General features: G+C 34.4%; 1 protein-coding gene across 3 annotated transcripts in view; it reads right to left on the bottom strand.

Annotated features, from left to right (window-relative positions):
• Positions 1–21,312, bottom strand: part of RGL1 (ral guanine nucleotide dissociation stimulator like 1) — a 230,430-nt gene that overhangs the window by 72,348 nt on the left and 136,770 nt on the right. For all 3 annotated transcript variants that reach the window (XM_074308566.1, XM_074308567.1, XM_074308565.1), the window contains one exon: positions 16,833–16,910. In XM_074308566.1, coding sequence (XP_074164667.1) covers positions 16,833–16,910 — 78 coding nt within the window. The remainder of the gene's footprint in view (positions 1–16,832; positions 16,911–21,312) is intronic.

The following is a 21,312-nucleotide window of genomic DNA, read 5'->3' as shown; positions in this document are numbered from 1 at the left end:
AAAAGGAATTTCCCTCAAAGGGGGAAATGAGGAAGAGGGAGCAAGGAAATACACTTACATTCCCTATTACCCAACACTTCTTCTCCCCAACGCCCCCCCAAAAAAACCCTACACAATAAATAACAGGCAATAGCACAACCCAATGACCTCCTATCAGCTGAGTGTTTCTCAGTATTGTAGGGGAGGAAAATTTTCTGGAAAAAGTTGAATGAGAGCCCAAATCTCAGAGAAGTTTCGTTTGATGTCCCTGGGAAGAAACTCCCTGCACTTGCTAGCCCAAGTTGCAGATATGAACAGGAGACTTTCCTTATCTCAGGAAAGAAAGCAATCTCACAGAATCTTTGTCACAATAGGAAAAAGGAGGATTACTTCTTTTTTCCCTATAATCTTTTCTAATTCCACCCCCAAACTCTAACCCATGTCTATTTGGGATGTTATGGGTTATAATTAATGTAATATTCAAAAGGATTTCCTGGTTTAAGAGTATCAACTTTAGGAAAAAAGGTGTTGTGCAAACAACTTAGCTGTTTAGCTTGGAGAGGACTCTTGTTGCTGCTAATAAGGCAGGGCCTGAAGGAAAGTAGATGGGATTTTTATTCCGCTTCTAATCTACAATATCTAATTCTAATATCTAGGTTATCTTAGAAAAATTAAAAGTCACTGGCATTGACTTCTCCATGTATAAAATGAGAGTTCTCCATCTCCTTCAAATTCACATCTTTTATTTGTGATTACCTGGTGGCAATCATACTGCTGCTAAGCTCCTCCAAGCTTAGCCAAGATGGTTCTCAGAGAATAGACAGAAAGTGTGTTGCCAGGTTAAGACTATAAGGATTCCCAGTCTGGTGGATCTGTCTGAGGATGTGCTCTGCCAGCATAGCCTTCAAGAACCCAGGAACCTTCTCAGGGTCCAGTAAAGCTCCAGAATAGAACTTTGATGGAGATAAAGAACTTTCTCCATCATGGAGAAAGCAGTGAGGGTAGCCCAAAAGGCTTAGTGAAGTTGTAAGTTATTATAACTTCAAAAGTATAAATACTACAAACTTACAAAAATCATTCAAAAGTTTATTTAAATTTCTTTTAAACTTATTTAGTTCTGAAAATTTTGAATAACACATTTTCTATTGCAATTTAACCAGAGGAAGGCACTTTGTTGTTAGACACTGACTGTACAACAGTTTCTAGATGGCAGTTTCCCAGACTAGTAAAAGAAATGCTCTTGCTTGACCAGTTCAGTCACCTGATCTGTTTCCACTGGATAATTTTCTTGTAGGCTCATGTCAAAAATATTGTCTATATATCTAAATCTCCTTCTCTGGATGATGGTAAGATAAGGATTACAAATGTAAATCTTTGAAACACTGAACATCAGCAGGTGATTTTACAAAGTTTAAAAATATGATAGAACTATGCATATAAGATTATAGTTAATTAATAGTTGATTTTGATAGTTAATAGTTGAATTTTAATAAGAAACATTAATATTTTAACACTTTAAGTTAAAACACTGTTTGACATTTATAGCTTTATAATTCTGAATTTACTTAAGCATAAAACTGCACTAATTTTTTTTTTGCTTTATCCAGTAATGTCATACTGTCTCTCTGAAAGCATTATCTTTCATAAATTACAAAATTTCTCCAGTGAAAAGCATATCCCCAAATGGCTAGGAGAGAAGTCATCTAAGGCACAAGTACTATAGGGGAAAATCTTTGTGCTTTAATCAAGCTAGAGAGCAAGGTATAAAATAGGGAAATGTGTATATACCAAAAGTGTTGATTACCATCACAGATTCCAGTAGTGGAGGGATTCTCCATTATTAGAGAAAGATTCTTCAAAATACCCTATTTACAGGTGCCATTTTGTTGATTATATCAAAGTAATTTAAAAGAATATTCTATCTACACTAGGGAAATTAAGTTACTAAAGAATGACTTTTGAGTAGACAGATAATGTCTAGTCAAGTAAAAATGGGGCCACTAAAGCATAATAGGGATCCCTAAACTTAGAAAACCAAAAATTAACATTCTTTATGTTCTATTATATTATTTATTTTGTTGAAAATTTCATAATTACATTGTAATCTGATTCTGACCACACTGACCACTATGGGCCCCCTGGGCTATGGATCTGACCTCTCTGGACTAGACTAACATATGCAGATGGATCAATAATCCATAGATCAATATTTGTAAGGATGCTGAATTTTGACAATAAGTTTGGCTCATTTATTGAACAGGAGAAGTATGGACTAGATTACATTTAGGAAGGTGCACAGTGCACTTAAGCACTGTGGCTGGCATTATACTAAGTGTTTAATAAGTGCTTATTAAATGACTAATTTTAATAACCCCAAGCTTCCCCTGAAATAAAAGCTTATCTTTTTAAAAATAATATTCTTCTATTAAAACTAAAAAAATACAAATAATGCCATACCACAGCCTTCAGAGAATTAAAGTTTGAGGTCACTTTGGACAGCAATGGAGGGCAAATTAATGAATAAATGCATAAGAAAAGCAAAGTAAAAAATACCATCAGGAAGGTTTATCTATAACTCAAAAAGAAGATGAACAAGTCATGCAACATAAATGACAGACAACTTCTGGAAAGTCCTTGGCTCTCACTGGGAATCAACACAATATCAAAAGTAGAAGAAGGCTTCCCAGAATGTTAGTGTACTCTATGTAGACTTTATAGGAGATCAAGAACAAGATGGTAGACATCAGAGCTTTAAGAAATAAAGTGTCTTTAAAAATTAAAAAGTTTTATCAACTCAGAAAGTGGACCAGATGGTCCTTCTTCCTTCACACAGCTCTCAAATACATTCTCCTATTGTACAGGTTTGATCATGTCACACCCCTGCTCAAACATCTCAATGGTTCTCTACTTCTGGTAGTAGAATAAAATATGAACTCTACCCTGGCAATTATTGCCAGGGTACTTCTTAGCAAAAAAACTGGAATGGTTAGCCTTTTCCTTTTCCAATATATTTTGCAGATGAGGAAACTGAGATAAATGACTTGCCCGGGGTCACATAGTTGGTAAGTATCTGAGGTTGCATTTGAACTCAGGTCTTACTGATTCCAGATCCAGCACTTTGTTGTACCACCTAGTTCCCCTTAGTATTATTTAGGACATGTTATAATTTATTTCCAGGTAATATTTTACAAATTAACTTTATATGGTCATACCTCACACTTACAGAAAACTGAACTAACCAACTGTCACCTACTCTGCTTCCATAATTTTGTATATACCATAAGCTAGAATGCATTCCCATGGTTAGAATGGGCACTCTAATACTAAAATTTACTTACTGGCCTTCAAAGCTCAGTTCAGATGTTATTTTTTTCATGATACTATCCTTATCACCCCATTTGCAATAGAAGTCATTCCATTCTCCAGTATTCTAAGCCCATTCTGACTTCTCCTGTGCTTAATCATTTCCTAATTTGATATCTTTTTTTTTATTAAAGTGCTTTATTTTCAAAACATATACATATCTACAAAACCCTGTGTTCCAAATTTTCCTCTCCCTCCCTTTCTCCACTCCCTCCCCTAGATGGCAAGTAATTCAATATATGTTAAACATGTGCAATTCTTTTATGTATATTTCCATAATTATCACAACATAGTTATTATCTTATCTATCTCTCTTAAAATGCAAACTTTTGGGGGGAAAGTGTTCATTTATTAAATGCCTATAGCTGTGTGCCACAGACTCTGCTAAGTCCTTTACAAATATTGTTGCATTTGAAATAATGTAGTACTGTGGTGATTTTCATTTTGTATTCTGAGTATTTAGCATAGTACCTTGTAGAATTAAGCATATAAGAATTTATTAAGTTGAATTAAATTAAATTGAAGAGTTTTTTCTAACATGACAACCCTCTGAGGTAAGTATTATGATGTTATAACACTCATTTTACAAACAAAGAAACTAAAAATTAAAACTAAGGCTTGCCCACTCAACTGATAAACTGGGAGCCTTCTTTAGGATCTGAGACCTCCTCACACTGGAACAATTGCCCTTCCTCTATTGGTGAATTTCTCTTGGGGTTTCCATTTTCAAAAGAAGCCCAGGCCAGGTTTCCTTTCCCTCCTGGTATGCCTTGGACTTTTCTGACTTTCATATTATATCTCCATCATGGGTGCCTTCATCCTTTCCTTCTCCCACTTCAGCTCCCTTTGTATGTTCCTTTCTCAATAGAATATAAGTGCCATGAAAACAGGGATTGTCCTTCTTTTTGCTTGTCTTTGTAAGTGCTAAGCATAGCACCTGGAATGTAGGAAGTGCTCACTAAATGCTTGTAGCCTTGTTTTGCTTACCATAGTCAAGGCTTCAAACATTGTTCTAACTTCAAATCTAGCACTGTTTCTGTTACAATTGCCTCAGCAAACACAGAAGGAAAGGATGTGTATTGGGTGCTCCTATCTTGAACATTTAAGATAAATATAAAATTACACTCTTGGTCTATTCAAGGAGGAGGTATTATTTCTCACAACATTTGCTTTTCTACAATCCATCATTTTTCCATCCTGCACAGTCTGTGTCTGAAGTGCCATTATCAAAAAGAGGGATCTGTAAGATTTTGGCCTAACTTTTCACTCTTAAAATGGAGATTTCATTAGTAATAACAGATGTTACATAGGCATAAAGGACGGAAATGGGCATCAAGTCTGATTGGCCAAGCCATTTGGTCAAACTCAATTTAGTCTTCCTGTTTCTTTCCTCATATCCTTTAACCCATCTCCTTCCTCAGGAAATGAATTTAACTTCCACATTTATACCAGCTGTTTGGGAACTTTGTTCATGGCATTCATTAACTAGAAGAGGAACAGCCAAGTGATTTAACCCAGGTTTGCAATAAATTAAGCTTGGCTAAAAAGAACTCCAAATTGCAATCAATAAAGAGCTTAAATAAATATCCAAAGTATTACCCACAACACACTGTTATGATGTTTTTGGTAAGTGGGGTAGAGTGAAAAGAATAGCAGATTGAGAGATCTGAGTTCCATTCCTTGATAGATAATCGTTAGAACATGAATTTGGGCAAATTACGGGTATGGGCCACAGGATCACTACACTGCCTTCCAGCTCAATTCCCAGGATTTTCTGACTGAACTATTTGAGGAATCATAACTGGCTCCTCAGTATATATGCAAAATACTGCTGAGTATGAGGGAGCTTCAACAAGAAAGACTTTTTGAAATTATCTACAAGGTCTTTTTCCTTCTTGAAGATCATCTAATCATTTTATTATAAATTTCTCTCTTACTCTGGGAAAAAAAGGATATTTTCTCTGGGAACTTTGCTACAAAGAGTGATCATTTCAAGATCTTTCTGAATCCAATAAGCACATTTAAAAACTAGCATGAACTTAGATTTTCTCCACTATTTTCTATTCCTTTATTTCAAAATTTTTGCTTGTATCTATTTTAAAGCAAAAAAATTCATTCCTATGCCTCTCCCTCTGCTCATCTAAAAATGAGTGAAAATCCTCTGCCTTTACTATTATGCTCTTAATTCTCACATGCCTGACACACTTGGCCAAATTTTTTGCAGCTGTCCTTTTAATGGAGGTGAATTTACTGGAATCTAAGTTGATTGCAACCTTTCCAGGAGGGTTTTTAAATACTTTCCATTGCAAGTTTCCCAAGCCTTACAGAATCACAGCCAACTTTAACTCATCTGACATTCCTTTAAACTCTTTCCAATGTTTTGGGTTACTACTATTTCTATGACCCTACATCAGTGCTGGAAATCTGGTGTTAGAATTCCTCAGGAAAGATTAAAAGAATGAAATTTGCATTACTTGAATGTGTGGGAAGGGAGGAGAAAAAAGGGTAGAACAACAGTTTCAGGCATTGCTGGCCAGAAGAATGAAGAAGAAAACTAAATAGTCTCCAAAGAAAATCCAATAAAAAATAAAGAAACTGAAGTTGGTTCACCATTAAAATAGTCTATAAAGAGAAAAAAATAAATGAAAGCATAATTTCCTGAATCCCTTTAAGCTAAACTGAACAAAATCCAAAGCAATGTAATTTAGAGTACAGTGACGTAATCATCAAAAACTTCCTAACCAATTAATCCCCACATCTTATTTATTCCTGAATTTAGTAGATTGTTAGTATGAAGGAATATTTCCCTTGATACTTGGCTGGCATCATAAGCCAAAAACTAAACAAGCAAAAGATATAAAACCAAGGAAGGAAAACTAACACTTATTTTGTGTGATAAAATATTTCATATGACAGAATAGAAGGGTTCCGTACAAACTGCTGCTACTTCATTTTAGAATTATCAGAATTTAGCAATCTGCTTTGAGAAATGTGTAAAGTGAACATGAAATGAACTAATTAATAATGGCTTGTGGCATTTCAGCTACTTAAGATGCCTATGAGAAGAGAACAATTTGTAGTAATTTTTGGAAAAGTAATATGCCTATAATAGAGAAGCAATATTCTAGGAAGAAATAGGCAAAAGAATCTGTTTAGATTCTGAAGTTCTTTTGTCAATAGGGGTGGTACACCCCCAAACACAATGGGTGATAGTTGATGGAAACATAATGGATGCGTGGACAACAAATGAAAGCTCATCTCCAAATGTAAAAAGAAATCACAGAGTGACTATCTAGATGTTAGAATATTCAGCCAGAACTAGAGAACTGAGAAGAGTTGGAACAATAAGAAGCAGGTGTCAATTGCTTGTAAAGAATATTGTAAAGAATTGTTGGTGAAATTGTGAACTGATCCAATCATTCTACAGAACAATTTAGAAATTTGCCCAAAGGGCTATCAAACTGTTCATACTCTTTGATCCAGCAGTGTCTCTACTGGGTCTGTATCCCAAGAGAGTAAAAAAGGGAAAAGGACCCAGATGTGCAAAAATGTTTGTAGGTTCCCTTTTTGTCTTTTTTTTTTTTTTTTTAATATTAGGGTTTTTTTATTCTTTAAACACATGCAAAATAGTTTTTGACATTCACACTTGCAAAACCTTGTGTTCCATATTTTTCTCCCCACCTCTCCTGGATAGCAAGTAATCCAATATAGGTTAAATATGTGCAATTCTTCTAAATATATTTTCATATTTATCATGCTGCACAAAAAAAAAAAAATCAGATCAAAAAGGGGGAAAAATGAGAGAAAAAACAAACAAGCAAGCAAACAAGAAAAACGCTGAAAATACTATGTTGTGGTCTATGTTCAGTCCCCATAATTCTCTCTCTGGAAGCAGATGGCCCTTTCTATCACAAATCTATTGGAATTGGGCTGAATCACCTCAATGTTGAAAAGAACTAAATCTATCACAGTTGATCATTACATAATCTTATTGTTGCTATATACAATGTTCTCTTGGTTCTGCTCACTTCACTTAGCATCCTTTCATGTAAGTCTCTCTAGGCCTTTTTGAAATCATCCTGCTGACTGTTTCATATAGAACAATAATATCCCATAACATTCATATACCATAACTTATTCAGCCATTCTCCAACTGATGGGCATCCACTCATTTTCCAGTCCCTTGCTACTACAAAAAGGGCTGCTAGGAAAGGATAATGACAAATACTGGAGGGGATTAGGAACTGGAACATTGTTGCATTTTGTTTTATAAAAAAGGATAAGCAGGATGATTTCAGAAAGACCTGGAGAGACTTACATGAACTGATACTAAGTGAAGTGAATAGAACCAAGAGAACATTGTACACAGCAAAAACAAGACTATGTGATGATCAACTGTCTTGCAACCACCTTTTGGACATATTAATTTAGAAATATCAGAGACATTTTAACTCAACATATACAAAATGTTATTTTTCCCCAAACCCACTTTTCTCTGTTTTATTTGTCAAGGGTACTAGCATCTTCTCAGTCGTCCAGGTTTGCATCCTAAATGTCATCTTCCATTCTTCACTCTCCCCCTAGCCAATCTGTTAATGTTATAACATTTCCAGTATATGGTCCCTTCTCTCCTCGGAAACTGCTACCATCCTGGTACAGTTCTCTGGATTATCACAAGAGCCTACTCCTGGGTCTCCCTACTTGAAGTTGCCTTCATTTTCATCCATCCTTCACTTAGGCATCAAAGTGATCTTAAAGCATAGGTCTGCCCATGAAATCAAACTCTAGAGGCTCCTTATTGCCTCTAGGATCAAATATAATAATCTACGCTTGGCATTCCAAGACCTTTAAAAACTGTCCTCTTCTGACCTTTCGAAACCTCTTCCTTCCTCCATTCTATGTACTCTATGATTCAATGACACTGGCCTCCTTGTTATTCCTTGCACAAGGCACTCAATTTCCCAAATCTGGCATTTTCACTGGTTACACCCCATGCATTTATATCTTTCCTTCCTCATTTCCACATTCTAGATTCCTTGGCTTCCTTCAAGTCCCAGCTAAAATCCTTCCTTCTGGGGGAGATGAATATAGTGTGTATCAATAGACATATTCGATTTATGGTGAAACTTCTTCCACTTCATTGAAAAGTGAGAGGGAAGGAGTAAGCTAAGGGGAAAGGAATACAGAAATTTCGAGGAAAAGGGGTAAAATAAGGGGAGGAACTTTAAGGTGGGGGAGGGATACTAAAAAGGGAGGGCTGTGAAAAGCAAGTGGTGTTCACAAGTTTGATACTGGGTAGAGGGGTAAGAGGGAAGGAAAGGAGAAAAGCATAAGCAGGGGTTAACAGGATGGCAAGCAATATAGAATTAGTCATTCTAACCATAAATGTGAATGGGATAAACTCCCTCATAAAGAAGAAGTAGTTAGCAGACTGGATTAAAAGCCAGAATCCTACTATATGTTGTTTACAGGAAACACACCTGAAACAGGGTAATACTTTCAAACTAAAAGTAAAAGGGTGGAGCAGAATCTATTATGCTTCAGGCAAAGCCAAAAAAGCAGGGGTGGCCATCCTCAGCTCAGATCAAGCAAAAACAAAAATTGATCTAATTAAAAGAGATAAGGAAGGGCATTATATCCTGCTAAAGGGTAGCATAGATAATGAAGCAGTATCAATATTAAACATATATGCACCAAGTGGTGCAGCATCTAAATTCTTAAAAGAGAAATTAAGAGAGCTGCCAAAAAGAAATAGATAGCAAAACTATAATAGTGGGAGATCTCAACCTTGCACTCTCAGAATTAGATAAATCAAACCACAAAATAAATAAGAAAGAAGTCAAAGAGGTAAATAGAATACTAGAAAAGTTTGATATGATAGATCTTTGGTGAAAGCTAAATGGAGACAGAAAGGAGTATACTTTCTTCTCAGCAGTTCATGGAACCTATACAAAAATTGATCATATATTAGTGCATAAAAACCTCAAAATCAAATGCAGTAAGGCAGAAATAGTAAATGCATCCTTTTCAGACCACAATGCAATTAAAATTACATTTAATAAAAAGCCAGGGGAAAATAGACCAAAAAATAATTGGAAACTAAATAATCTTATACTAAAGAATGATTGGGTAAAACAGCAAATTATAGACATAATTAATAATTTCACCCAAGAAAATGACAATAATGAGACATCATACCAAAATGTGTGGGATACAGCCAAAGCAGTAATAAGGGGAAGTTTTATATCTCTACAGGCCTACTTGCATAAAATAAAGAGAAGGCCAACGAATTGGGCTTACAACTAAAATTGCTAGAAAAGGAACAAATTAAAAACCCCCAGACAAATACAAAACATGAAGTTCAAAAAATAAAAGGTGAGATTAATAAAATTGAAAGTAAAAAAACTATTGAATTAATTAATAAAACTAAGAGTTAGTTCTATGAAAAAAACAACAAAATAGACAAACCCTTAGTAAACCTGATTAAAAAAAGGAAAGAGAAAAAGCAAATTGTTAGTCTTGAAAATGAAAAGGGAGAACTCACCACTAATGAAGAGGAAAGTAGAGCAATAGTTAGGAGCTACTTTGCTCAACTTTATGCCAATAAATTCGATAACTTAAATGAAATGGAAGAATACCTTCAAAAATATAGCTTGCCCAGATTAACAGAGGAAAAAGTAAGTAGTCTAAATAGTCCCATCTCAGAAAAAGAAATAGAACAAGCTATTAACCAACTCCCTAAGAAAAAATCCCCAGGACCAGATGGATTTACATGTGAATTCTACCAAACATTTAAAGAACAACTAACTCCAATGCTATATAAACTATTTGAAAAAATAGGGATTGAAGGAGTCCTACCAAATTCCTTTTATGACACAGACATGGTACTGATACCTAAACCAGGTAGATGGAAAACTGAGAAAGAAAACTATAGACCAATTTCCTTAATGAATATTGATGCTAAAATCTCAAATAAGATATTAGCAAAAAGACTTCAGAAAATCATCTCCAGGATAATACACTATGATCAAGTAGGATTTATACCAGGAATGCAGGGCTGGTTTAATATTAGGAAAACTATTAGTATAATTGAGCATATTAATAATCAAATTAATAAAAACCATATGATCATCTCAATAGATGCAGAAAAAGCATTTGATAAAATCCAACATCCATTCCTACTAAAAACGCTTGATAGTATAAGAATAAATGGACTATTCCTTAAAATAATAACGAGCATATATTTAAAAGCGTCTGTAAACATCATATGTAATGGCGCTAAACTAGAACCTTTCCCTGTAAGATCAGGAATGAAACTATCACCATTACTATTCAATATAGTACTAGAAACGCTAGCCTTGGTAATAAGAGCCAAGAAAAAAATTCAAGGAATTAGAGTAGGAAATGAGGAAATCAAACTATCACTCTTTGTAGATGACAGGATGGAATACTTAGAGAACCCCAAAGACTCTGCTAAAAAGCTATTAGAAATAATTCAGAATTTTAGCAAAATAAATCCACATAAATCCTCAGCATTTTTATACATTACCAACACAATCCAATAGCAAGAGATACAAAGAGAAATTCCACTCAAAATAACGGTCAATAGTATAAAATATTTGGGAATATATCTACCAAAGGAAAGTCAGGAATTATATGAGCAAAATTATGAAACACTTGCCACAAAAAAAAAAGTCAGATTTAAATAATTGGAAAGACATTCAGTGCTCTTGGATAGGCTGGGTGAATATAATTAAGATGACAATACTCCCTAAACTAATCTATTTATTTAGTGCTATACCAATCAGACTCCCAAGAAACTATTTTAATGACCTAGAAAAAATAACAACAGGATTCATATGGAACAACAAAAGGTTGAGAATTTCAAGGGAAGTAATGAAAAAAAAAAATTAAATGAAGGTGGTCTAGCTGTACCTGATCTAGAACTATATTATAAAGCAACAGTCACCAAAACCATTTGGTATTGGCTAAGAAATAGACTAGTTGATCAGTGGAATAGGTTAGGTTCACAGGGAAAGATAGTGAATAAAAATAGCAATCTAGTGTTTGACAAACCCAAAGATCCCAACTTTTGGGATAATAATTCATTATTTGACAAAAACTGCTGGGAAAACTGGAAATTAGTATGGCAGAAACTAGGCATGGACCCACATTTAACACCACATACTAAGATAAGATCAAAATGGGTCCAAGATGTAGGCATAAAGAACAAGATCATAAATAAATTGGAGGAACAGAGAATAGTCTACCTCTCAGACCTGTGGAGGAGGAAAGAGTTTGTGTCCAAGGGAGAACTAGAGACCATTATTGATCACAAAATAGAAAATTTTGATTACACCAAACTAAAAAGTTTCTGCACAAACAAAACTAATGCAAACAAGATTAGAAGGGAAGTAACAAATTGGGAAAAAATTTTTACAGTTAAAGGTTCTGATAAAGGCCTCATCTCCAAAATATACAGAGAATTGACTTTAATATATAAGAAATCAAGCCATTCTCCAATTGATAAATGGTCAAAGGATATGAACAGACAATTTTCAGATGATGAAATTAAAACTATTTCCACTCATATGAAAGAGTGGAAATGAAAGATCACTACTGATCAGAGAAATGCAAATTAAGACAATTCTGAGATATCATTACACACCTGTCAGATTGGCTAAGATGACAGGAACAAATAACGATGAATGTTGGAGGGGCTTTGGGAAAAGCATAGTTGGTGGAGTTGTGAAAGTATCCAACCATTCTGGAGAGCAATCTGGAATTATGCCCAAAAAGTTATCAAAATGTGATATCAAAAAAAAAATAAATAAAGATATCAAAATGTGATGGGTCCCTTTGACCCAGCAGTCCTACTACTGGGCTTATATCCCAAGGAAATACTAAAGAAGGGAAAGGGACCTGTATGTGCCAAAATGTTTGTGGCAGCTCTTTTCATAGTGGCTAGAAACTGGAAGATGAATGGATGTCCATCAATAGGAGAATGTTGGGTAAATTATGGTATATAAATGTTATGGAATATTATTGTTCTTTAAGAAATGACCAACAGGAGGAATACAGAGAGGCTTGGAGAGACTTACATCAACTAATGCTGAATGAAACGAGCAGAACTAGGAGATCATTATACACTTCAACAATGATACTGTATGAGGATGTATTCTGATGGAAGTGGATATCTTCGACAAAGAGAAGATCTAATTCAGTTCCAATTGATCAATGATGGACAGAATCAGCTACATCCAGAAAAGGAACACTGTGAAATGAGTATAAACTGTGAGCACTGTTGTTTTTTTTGTTTTGTTTTGTTTTGTTTTTCTTCCCAGATTATTTTTACCTTGCCAATACAATCCTTCCTTTGCAACAACACAACAAAATTCGGTTCTGCACATATATATTGTACCAAGTATATACTATAAGATATTTAATATGTATGGGAATGCCTGCCATCTAAGGGAGGGGGTGGAGGGAAGGAGGGGAAAAAATCTGAACAGAAGGGAGTACAACGGATAATGTTGTAAAAAAAAAAATTACCTATGCATATGTACTGTCAAAGAAAATGTAATAATTATAAAAATAAATTTAAAAATTAAAATAAAATCCTTCCTTCTATTAAAATCTTTTTGCTCTCTCTTAAAGCTAGTGCCTTACTTCCTTTGATTATCTCCAATTCCATATATATGAAAAATATATAAACATATATGAGGGACTTCAACCCAATAGATATTCCATCTCTTGATTGCACAAGACTCCAAGAGCAAAATCTTTGGGGGTAAATGTGTCCTTGTTGTTTGGATCAGTCCCACTTTTACTCGAGCTCCTTCCTCCTTTTAACTTCCTAAACTCCACTGTCTGACACAGACCTAATATTCCAACGGCACAGAAATTGATTTCTTTGGCATTTGAGTATTCTTGCTCAAGTCAGATAATTGTAAAGCTTTCTGATATAGCACATATCCCCAAAAGGAGGACAAATGAACTAGAATTCCAATATTTTGCAAGACTCTTTGATAAATCTTTAAATGTTTAAAACGTTTTAGTCCATTTTCATTCAAGACATTAAGAAAGCAATCTTTTATCTTGAATGCTGCTTCTATGTAGGGGAAACCTTCTAAAGTATTGCAACTATTTCTTCTTTTAACTTCCTATTCAATATCCTCTTACAGAGGGAGTCCATGTTTAGAAAAAAGAGAGAAGCATTAACTTCCTAACTGAGTGGCAACTCAGCAAAGTAGAAAAATGGAACCACAAGACCTATTTTCAAATCCTGGCTGTCCTCCTAATCAGTTCTAAACATTAGCAAATTCACTTTATATTCCTAATAGTCATCTTCTTCATCCATAAGAAACAGATGGTGATGGTTATACTAGATATCTCAGAGGTTTGTTGTGAAGATTAATAAGATACTGTAGGTAGAACACTTTGTATATCAGAAGGCAGATGCAAATATACGTTTTTATATGACACAACACTTGCTCTATGCTTTAAAAGTGATGCTAGGAAAAATCCCAAAGTTAGACATTTTTCTGCTTATAGTTACTAAGCTCAATTCAATGTTTGTTTTTCTGGTCTGATATTCTGAACACATCTAACCTCAAACAGGATGTTTTATTCCTTAAGATTTCATTGAATCCTTCTGTCTGGTCCCCACTTGAAATCACAAGAATATGGATTTATATCCAAAGGAAAATGATGGGAATGTTGCCCTTGCTTACCATGGGACGAAAATATTGTTTGCTCTGTGTTTATGACAACAACAACCAATTATAGTGTCACTAGCTATTGATAGACAAAGCAAAGAACCCGTCTACTTTCTTCCTGTGTTCAAATTCAGTCCAAAAAACATTTATTAAATACCCAGAATACCCAAAGGATTGTGCTAGATGAAGGAATATAAAGAAAAAAACAGAAAAACAGTCCCTGCCCCCAAGGAGTTTACATTCTAATGTGAAAAGGATCATACAATATTGAAACAGATAGTTTCAAGATAATTTGGGAAAGAAGGGAACACTGTTGTATTTGTCTTTCATTTTCCAAGAAGATCAATTACATCATTGCAAAAGAGATACAAATAGAGTAATATAAGAAGGAAAATGAAACTAATCTAGAAAAAATATTCAATTTTCAACACATGCCTTATCTTCATTGTTAGGCTTTTTTTTTTTTTTTTTTTTTTTTTACTTCTGAATGCCACTCTCTGAACTGCATGATGCATTAAAGAAAAGGAAGATTGCTCTCTATCCCCATGTTAAGGATATAGTTAGAATCTGGCCACCAGGGACTTCAGAAACTATCCAGTTCAACACACTGCTGTTATAAATGAAGCAACAGAGGCACTGAGAAGTTAAATGATCTACATGATGTCTCCCAACTTGTGTGTGGCAGAACTGAAACAAGAACCCAGTTCTCTCTGCTCCCAGTCCAATGCTGAGCTAGTAACCTTCTGAATATCTTCAACAACTGCCAAATTTGTAATCTTAACTAACTGTTCTAACTGTTGGGGTTCAATGACATAGAAAAAATAGCTATTTCTGAATAAAAGCATTCTACTTTTTAAAAAATAGTACATGTTGTCATTATAAAAAGATAAATATTGTGTGTGTATGTGACTTATAGACATAGTGCTGTCACCCCTAATGAGAGGTCTTCTACAGAGGCCAAGGACACAAAATCTCAAAATACCTTAGATACCAGTGGGTGCATGTGCTTTCCTACATTTCCAGTTGGAGGGGATAAATAACTGGTGAACTCTACTGAAAACAAAAGGAATCGGAGAAGAGCATCACATGAGGGCAAAGCAAGATGGAGTAATACAATAAGGAAAATGAGGCCAGATAAAGGAGTAGGATAGCAGAACAAAGGGGTCAGGTTAGAAGAAGACTTAACTTGTTTTAGACTATAAAGAAATTATCTGTAAGCAATGTAATTCCATCAGAAATTGTTAGAAAAGCAAACTCAAATTACATCAAAACATCATCAACTTGTTACTAATGGCTCATATGAGGCTCTGTGAAAGGAACAAAACCCTTGAATAACGTATACCTCCTAAGGGCGCTATTGTAGGGCTACTAGTTAATGTCTCAACGTGCTCTAAAATATAAAGTACTTTATAGCCGAGCAGTTTACTCTGGAGCTCTAACAGTCAATTTTCTTGGGATACAATGAACTTGAATCAAGTTTTATGATGGGACATTAAAAATAATGAACGTGACTCTGGACACACAACATAGTCAATTTTCTTAAATGTTTCTGCCAGAAGCCTATTTGTAGTTAAAATAAACAGAAGACTGAAAAACTCTGGGTATTTCTCACAACACTGCTTATCCTGATCCCTTACTATTTGAATAAATGGTCACTCTGGATAATGCATAAATCCAAGCTATCTAGACATATGGATTTTTATGGCTGGAACCATTTTGAAGGACTCATCTACTCTTGCTTAGCCACTACCTCAAGGTTCACAGTGATTCTGCAGAGAAGAAAAAGTGTCTTAAATTGCAAGAATTTTTAGAAATAAGCTCAGTAAAGCAGAATCTCTCACTAACTGGTGTTAAGGGACAGAAGAATTCTAAATGAAGGAGCAAGCTTTCATCATTTTCAATCCCAAGGACTTATGAGATTAATCTTAACTATTGCTGTCCTTCATTTGTCAAAAATTTACAAAGCATCTACCGTGTGCTGAACACTGGGCTAGACCTTAAAGAAGTTACAATCCTCTCTATAAGACATAGCCCCTGATTTCACAAACAGAGTATTCTAGTAACTTATGGAATAGTATTATAAAATGTACAAATTTGCTGTTCTTGGAAAGCTGGGGACTGAGAGAAGTGATTTGTGATATAAATGGTTTAGATTTATAAACACGTCAGTGTACTAGTAATATGCCATCTCAGAAACTTGAAATTATCCTCAGACATCAGGCTTTCCATTATAGCATGAGAGGAAAAATGGAGGAAAGATATTTTTACAAATATGAAAATTGTATGGCAGCTGTCCAAGATTTTCCTTAATAATACATAGTAATCTCTCAATAATCCATGTTAATGGAAGCAGGCAGTGACACAGCATCCCAAACTGCACACAATCCAAAACTGATTTGTGGCGTTAGAAATGCATCAAGGTAAACTCAATGATCTGTACACTTTCAGCAACCCAAATGAAATAATGAAGTTTCACTGGAAATATTGATTCATTTAAAAGCTACCTTACTCCTCATCCTGGTTCCAAATAATAGATAGAGGAAGTGAACACTTGCTAATGTCTAATCCTTGCCTTTCCACTTTTATCCTCAAGGTGAACCCAAGTCCAGTTACTACAGATATTCTGGTTCACATCATTAGGTATAGCCAAAAATAAAATCCCACCAGAGTTTCAAAGAGGAAAAAAAAAAAAAAAAACCAACCAAGTGTGCTGATGACATTTCATTCCTGGCTAAAAGTTCACTATGTCAGTCTTAAATGTGCCATACTTACTTCCTGAGCACTGTCTTGCATTCTGATGAATTTTGGCTTCTATCTTCTTCACAGTTTGGGCTTTTCAGGTTGCCATACCTGTATGACAAAATGAACACATTTAACTGGCACCAGAAAAGAATGCAATTCAAATTTTGTAACAAGATATGCTAGGAAAAATTTGCTAAAGTATATTGAACTATGGCTTTTTCCATAAAACTGAGGATCTTTAAAAATCTAAAAAAAAAAAAAAAGATAGGGAAATAACTTAATAATAGTTGGTTGTCATGATAACCTCATTATACTTAAAACTGTTTCAAGATAAATATACAAATTATATAACAGAATATGCAATTATTTCAATTTCATTGTTCACTTTAATGGCATTATGAACATGATTACATCTTCAACTATTTTGCTTATTTTTTAAAGACTGCATTTTGGGAGTACATGAAAAATGTTACTGTGCTATAAGAAACGATGAGCATGATGAATGCAGAGAAGTCTGGAAAGACATATAACTAGATACAAAGTATAATAAGCAGAATCTGGATAAACAATATACACAATAGCTAAACACTGCAAAAAAATAATAAGACTGAATAAAATCTGAACATTGGGACGTTACAAAGAACAAACTTAACCCCAAAGGAGATATCAGAAATCCTTGTCCCTTTATAAAAATCAGTATTCAGGAGTATGATGGTATGTATCTGTGAATAATGAGGATGAAGACAATGTCAATGCAAACAGTGTCAGATTTTTTCCAAAGTACTGTTTAGTTTTAATGATTTTTCTCTTTTTCCTTTAAAAAATACTTTGTTATAATGTATAGTTCACTGGAAGGATGAAGGGGGAAGAAGACAGAGGAAAGTATAAGTGATGTAAAAATTCAATTAAAATCTTTTTTTTAAAGAATTTTATTTCCCTTAGTAAATGAAGGTACCTGAGAAGAAATATATTCTTTTCCTTTTAGTAGTGTCAAACTCAAATAGTTTAGGGACCACCAAAATTTATATAAGGACCCCTGTTAGCACATATTGACTCAGAAAATCACATATTAACGTTATTTATCTTCTAGTAGATTTTTATTTATTTTATAAAATGCCCCTCAATTACATTTGTAACTGGTTCAGGGTTTCATTGTACCTGACACCTATTCTGTGGAGCACTGGAATTGAAAGTCCCATAATGCTGTTCTCAAAGTATTCAAAGGAAAACAGCAAGTTTTCCTAAGCCAGTATTCTGCCATCTTCTATGAATCCCGCATAAAGTATTTGTTCTCATCAAACTGCTTACTTTGGTTACTTCGGAGCATAAGGGAGAAAGGAACAACCATTTATTAAATGTTTACTACGTGTCAGCCACTGTACCTTTATCAGCATTATTTCATTTGATCCTCACAACCCTGTAAGGCAGGCACTAATACTATCCTCATTTTACAGTTAAAGAAACTGAAGCAGACAGAGGTTAGATGACTTGCCAAAGATCATATAGCTAGTAACTATGTGAATATAAGCTCCTAACGAGCAGGTGATGTGCTTTTTCACTGTCTTTTAATAATATGGGCAATTTTAATGGAGAAAATAATGACAATAACACAACCATAAATCCATTAAAACCCCCAGAATGCAAATGTACTGCACTAAAGAGTCTGTGAGCAAAACTTCTATGAATTAGGCCAAAAAACTAGATGATCTGGACCATCCATTTCCAAAGTAGATATTGTTTTGAAATCAAGCTGGAAAATTTGGGCAAAATTCATTCAATAATAACTTAATTTTTTCCCCTCTCATTTGACCATGAATTCCCTGAGAAAAAAATTAGAAATTCTAATATGAATATATTAAACATTACCTAAAATGTACTCCTAGATAACCAATGCTCCTTTTATATTAAATGTAAGAATAGTATACTTATAAGTATGTAACTATTTTATTCACAAAAAACAGTATTAGATAAATTCTAAGTTCTTAAGAATGTTTAATTTCTAATCCTTCATGCAACTATGATATTTAGATTCTCATTCTACCTATTAAGAATTTATAAGTTTTTTGAAGTTAAACATCATCATAACCTGTCCCAAAACCTTGATAATAAAGCTTCTATTATCAGAGACTTCTAATTATCTCTAAATAATAAGCATTCTTCTAGCTTTCATTTAATAATATTAAGACTCCAATAACCTTATGGTCTCTTGTTGCTAGGATATAAAAATCTTTTATTAAGTAAAAGTCTCCCTTCTGGCTTGATTTGATGCCAGTTCATCTGGCTCCACCTCAGATTGCTGTGCCCCAGCACAGGCTCATTTCTAGCCCCTAGACTCCCTTAATCCACCTGCTTCTTTCTTTGGATCATCAGCCTTCTGGCTTTCTTGGCCTCCCAGAGACATTTTCCATGGCTCCACACCCTCTGCTGTTCCTCTTTGTTTCTTTCTGCAGCTGTTACTTGGGGGACTTCCAGAACTTCCAGGTGTATCTCATGGGACAAAAGAACTCATTAGAGGAAGGTTTATTCTCCCCCTGTGTGGGCAAAATGGGGAATAGAAAATGATTTCACCAAGTAGGTATATGCAGTTACCTTTTGAGAATCTATCTTTGACTACCATCCTTGTGAAGAATATCCTTAAGTCATCTCCAAATAGGCTTTATGGGTGAAAAAATGCAATGACTGTAGTAAATTGTGATCTTGTCAATCTGATGCAGAGGAAAATTTTAATTTAATTACTATAACTCATGAATTATATCAATTAAATAATTTGCTTTTTCTTCAAATAACAAAGATGGGCTTTATATATTTTAGGTTTTTCATTATAAATGCTTCTGACCCTCTCAGTGCAGTGAGCCAGAGTAGAAATAAAGAGATAGCTATCAGAAAAATCAGTGCATTATATATAGTTGCATCTAATACTTTTCTTAGAAAATGTACGGAAGCTACTTGTTGTATAGGATAAAGCAGTAGTCAGAAAAATGTGTGTTCAAATCCCTATTCTGCTACTTATTATTTATACGAAGACTTGATTGATTCCCTCAGCTGTTAACACCCCCAAATTATTTTTGTATCATAGACATATCAATACATGTATATGTTGCATTCCTCAACAGAATGGAAGCTCCTTAAGAGCATGGATTATTTTCTTTTTATCTTTGTATTCCCATTACTTCATTCTGTGATTTACATATAGTAAACACCAAATAAATGTTTGTGGAATTGACATCAATCCTAGCAACCCTGAGAAATGCATAGGGTAAATACAATCATAGCTAAATCAGTAGAAAGTGCTTTTATATCTGTGCCCCCACAGCAATCATTTTCAAGATCATATGATCACATTTAGAACTAGAAGAAAGTTGAAGTGTAAAATCCGCCCATTTTGCATAGGAATAAAACAGATTCAGAGTAACTATGACCTTACACATAAAGGTACTAAGTGGCAAAAGAAGAATTCAATTCCAAGCTCTCTGACCCCAAAATAAGCACTTTCTCATTACATAAGCAACCAAGGCTCAGAGCAATTGAGTGATTTGCCATATAGGTTAACAGTTGTCAGAGCCAGGGTTTAAATCCCAGACTTGTATTTTCCAATCCAGATCCTCATGAGGCTAAATTATGAAAATGTACTCTAAATATTAATAACAATAGTTGGTGCAACAGAAAAAGCACAGAGCCAAGATTAAAAGGGAAATCTTAATGAGCAGAAGAAAAGTGAAAAATGGAAAGCACCTTGAAACATGCATCTTCCAGTTATCTAAATATTATTTCTATCACTATGATTTTTTTTTACTCTTAAAGAGCTTTACAGATGAATGATGACAGTATCTCCTCAATGGAAGTAGTAGAAGTTCACAAATCAAATAATATGAAATCTGGTGTTAGAGTCCACAAGTCCCAGATTCTGAGATTAAACCACCTTAGTTACCCTAACAGTGTTGTCAGATGAATTAGAGTTTCTTTGATGCTTGCCTGGGCCCACTCATATCTTCCCCACAAGCTGGTGTGGCAAATAAAATAGGTTTTTCTATAGAATAGGTCAGTCAAAATGATTTTCCCCCAAAAAAATTCTTTTGAAAACTCTCTCTTGGAAGTAAACATCAAAGCTCCAACTTCTTAAAAAGATTTATGAGTCACAAACTGGATACCTTAAAATCATAAAATTCAAATAAAAATATAAATAAGCAGAAATTTTGGTTTTGTGTATAATTATCCAGTGAGTGGGAAAAAATGTTGTTAAGCAATGAGGTACAAGAAAGATGGAAGCAGAGAAAGTTAAAGCTGTCAGGGATCTTAGAAATAATTGAGAATCCCTTTAGTTTGTAGAGGAAACAACAGAACTCAGAGAAGTCAATTGATCACCCATGGTCAGACAGCCAACTTAGAGAAGAATGCAATTTTCCTAGTTCTGACTCAGTGCTTTCTCTACCATGCCCTGGTTCTATCAGGCTGTCAAATTTCTGCTAAGAAGTTGCAAAATTTAGTTCTGAGTAATTATTTACTGGACCAT

This window comes from Sminthopsis crassicaudata, chromosome 4, assembly GCF_048593235.1.
Source record: "Sminthopsis crassicaudata isolate SCR6 chromosome 4, ASM4859323v1, whole genome shotgun sequence".
NCBI lineage: Eukaryota > Metazoa > Chordata > Mammalia > Dasyuromorphia > Dasyuridae > Sminthopsis > Sminthopsis crassicaudata.
This window is presented reverse-complemented; position numbering and strand designations above follow the sequence as displayed.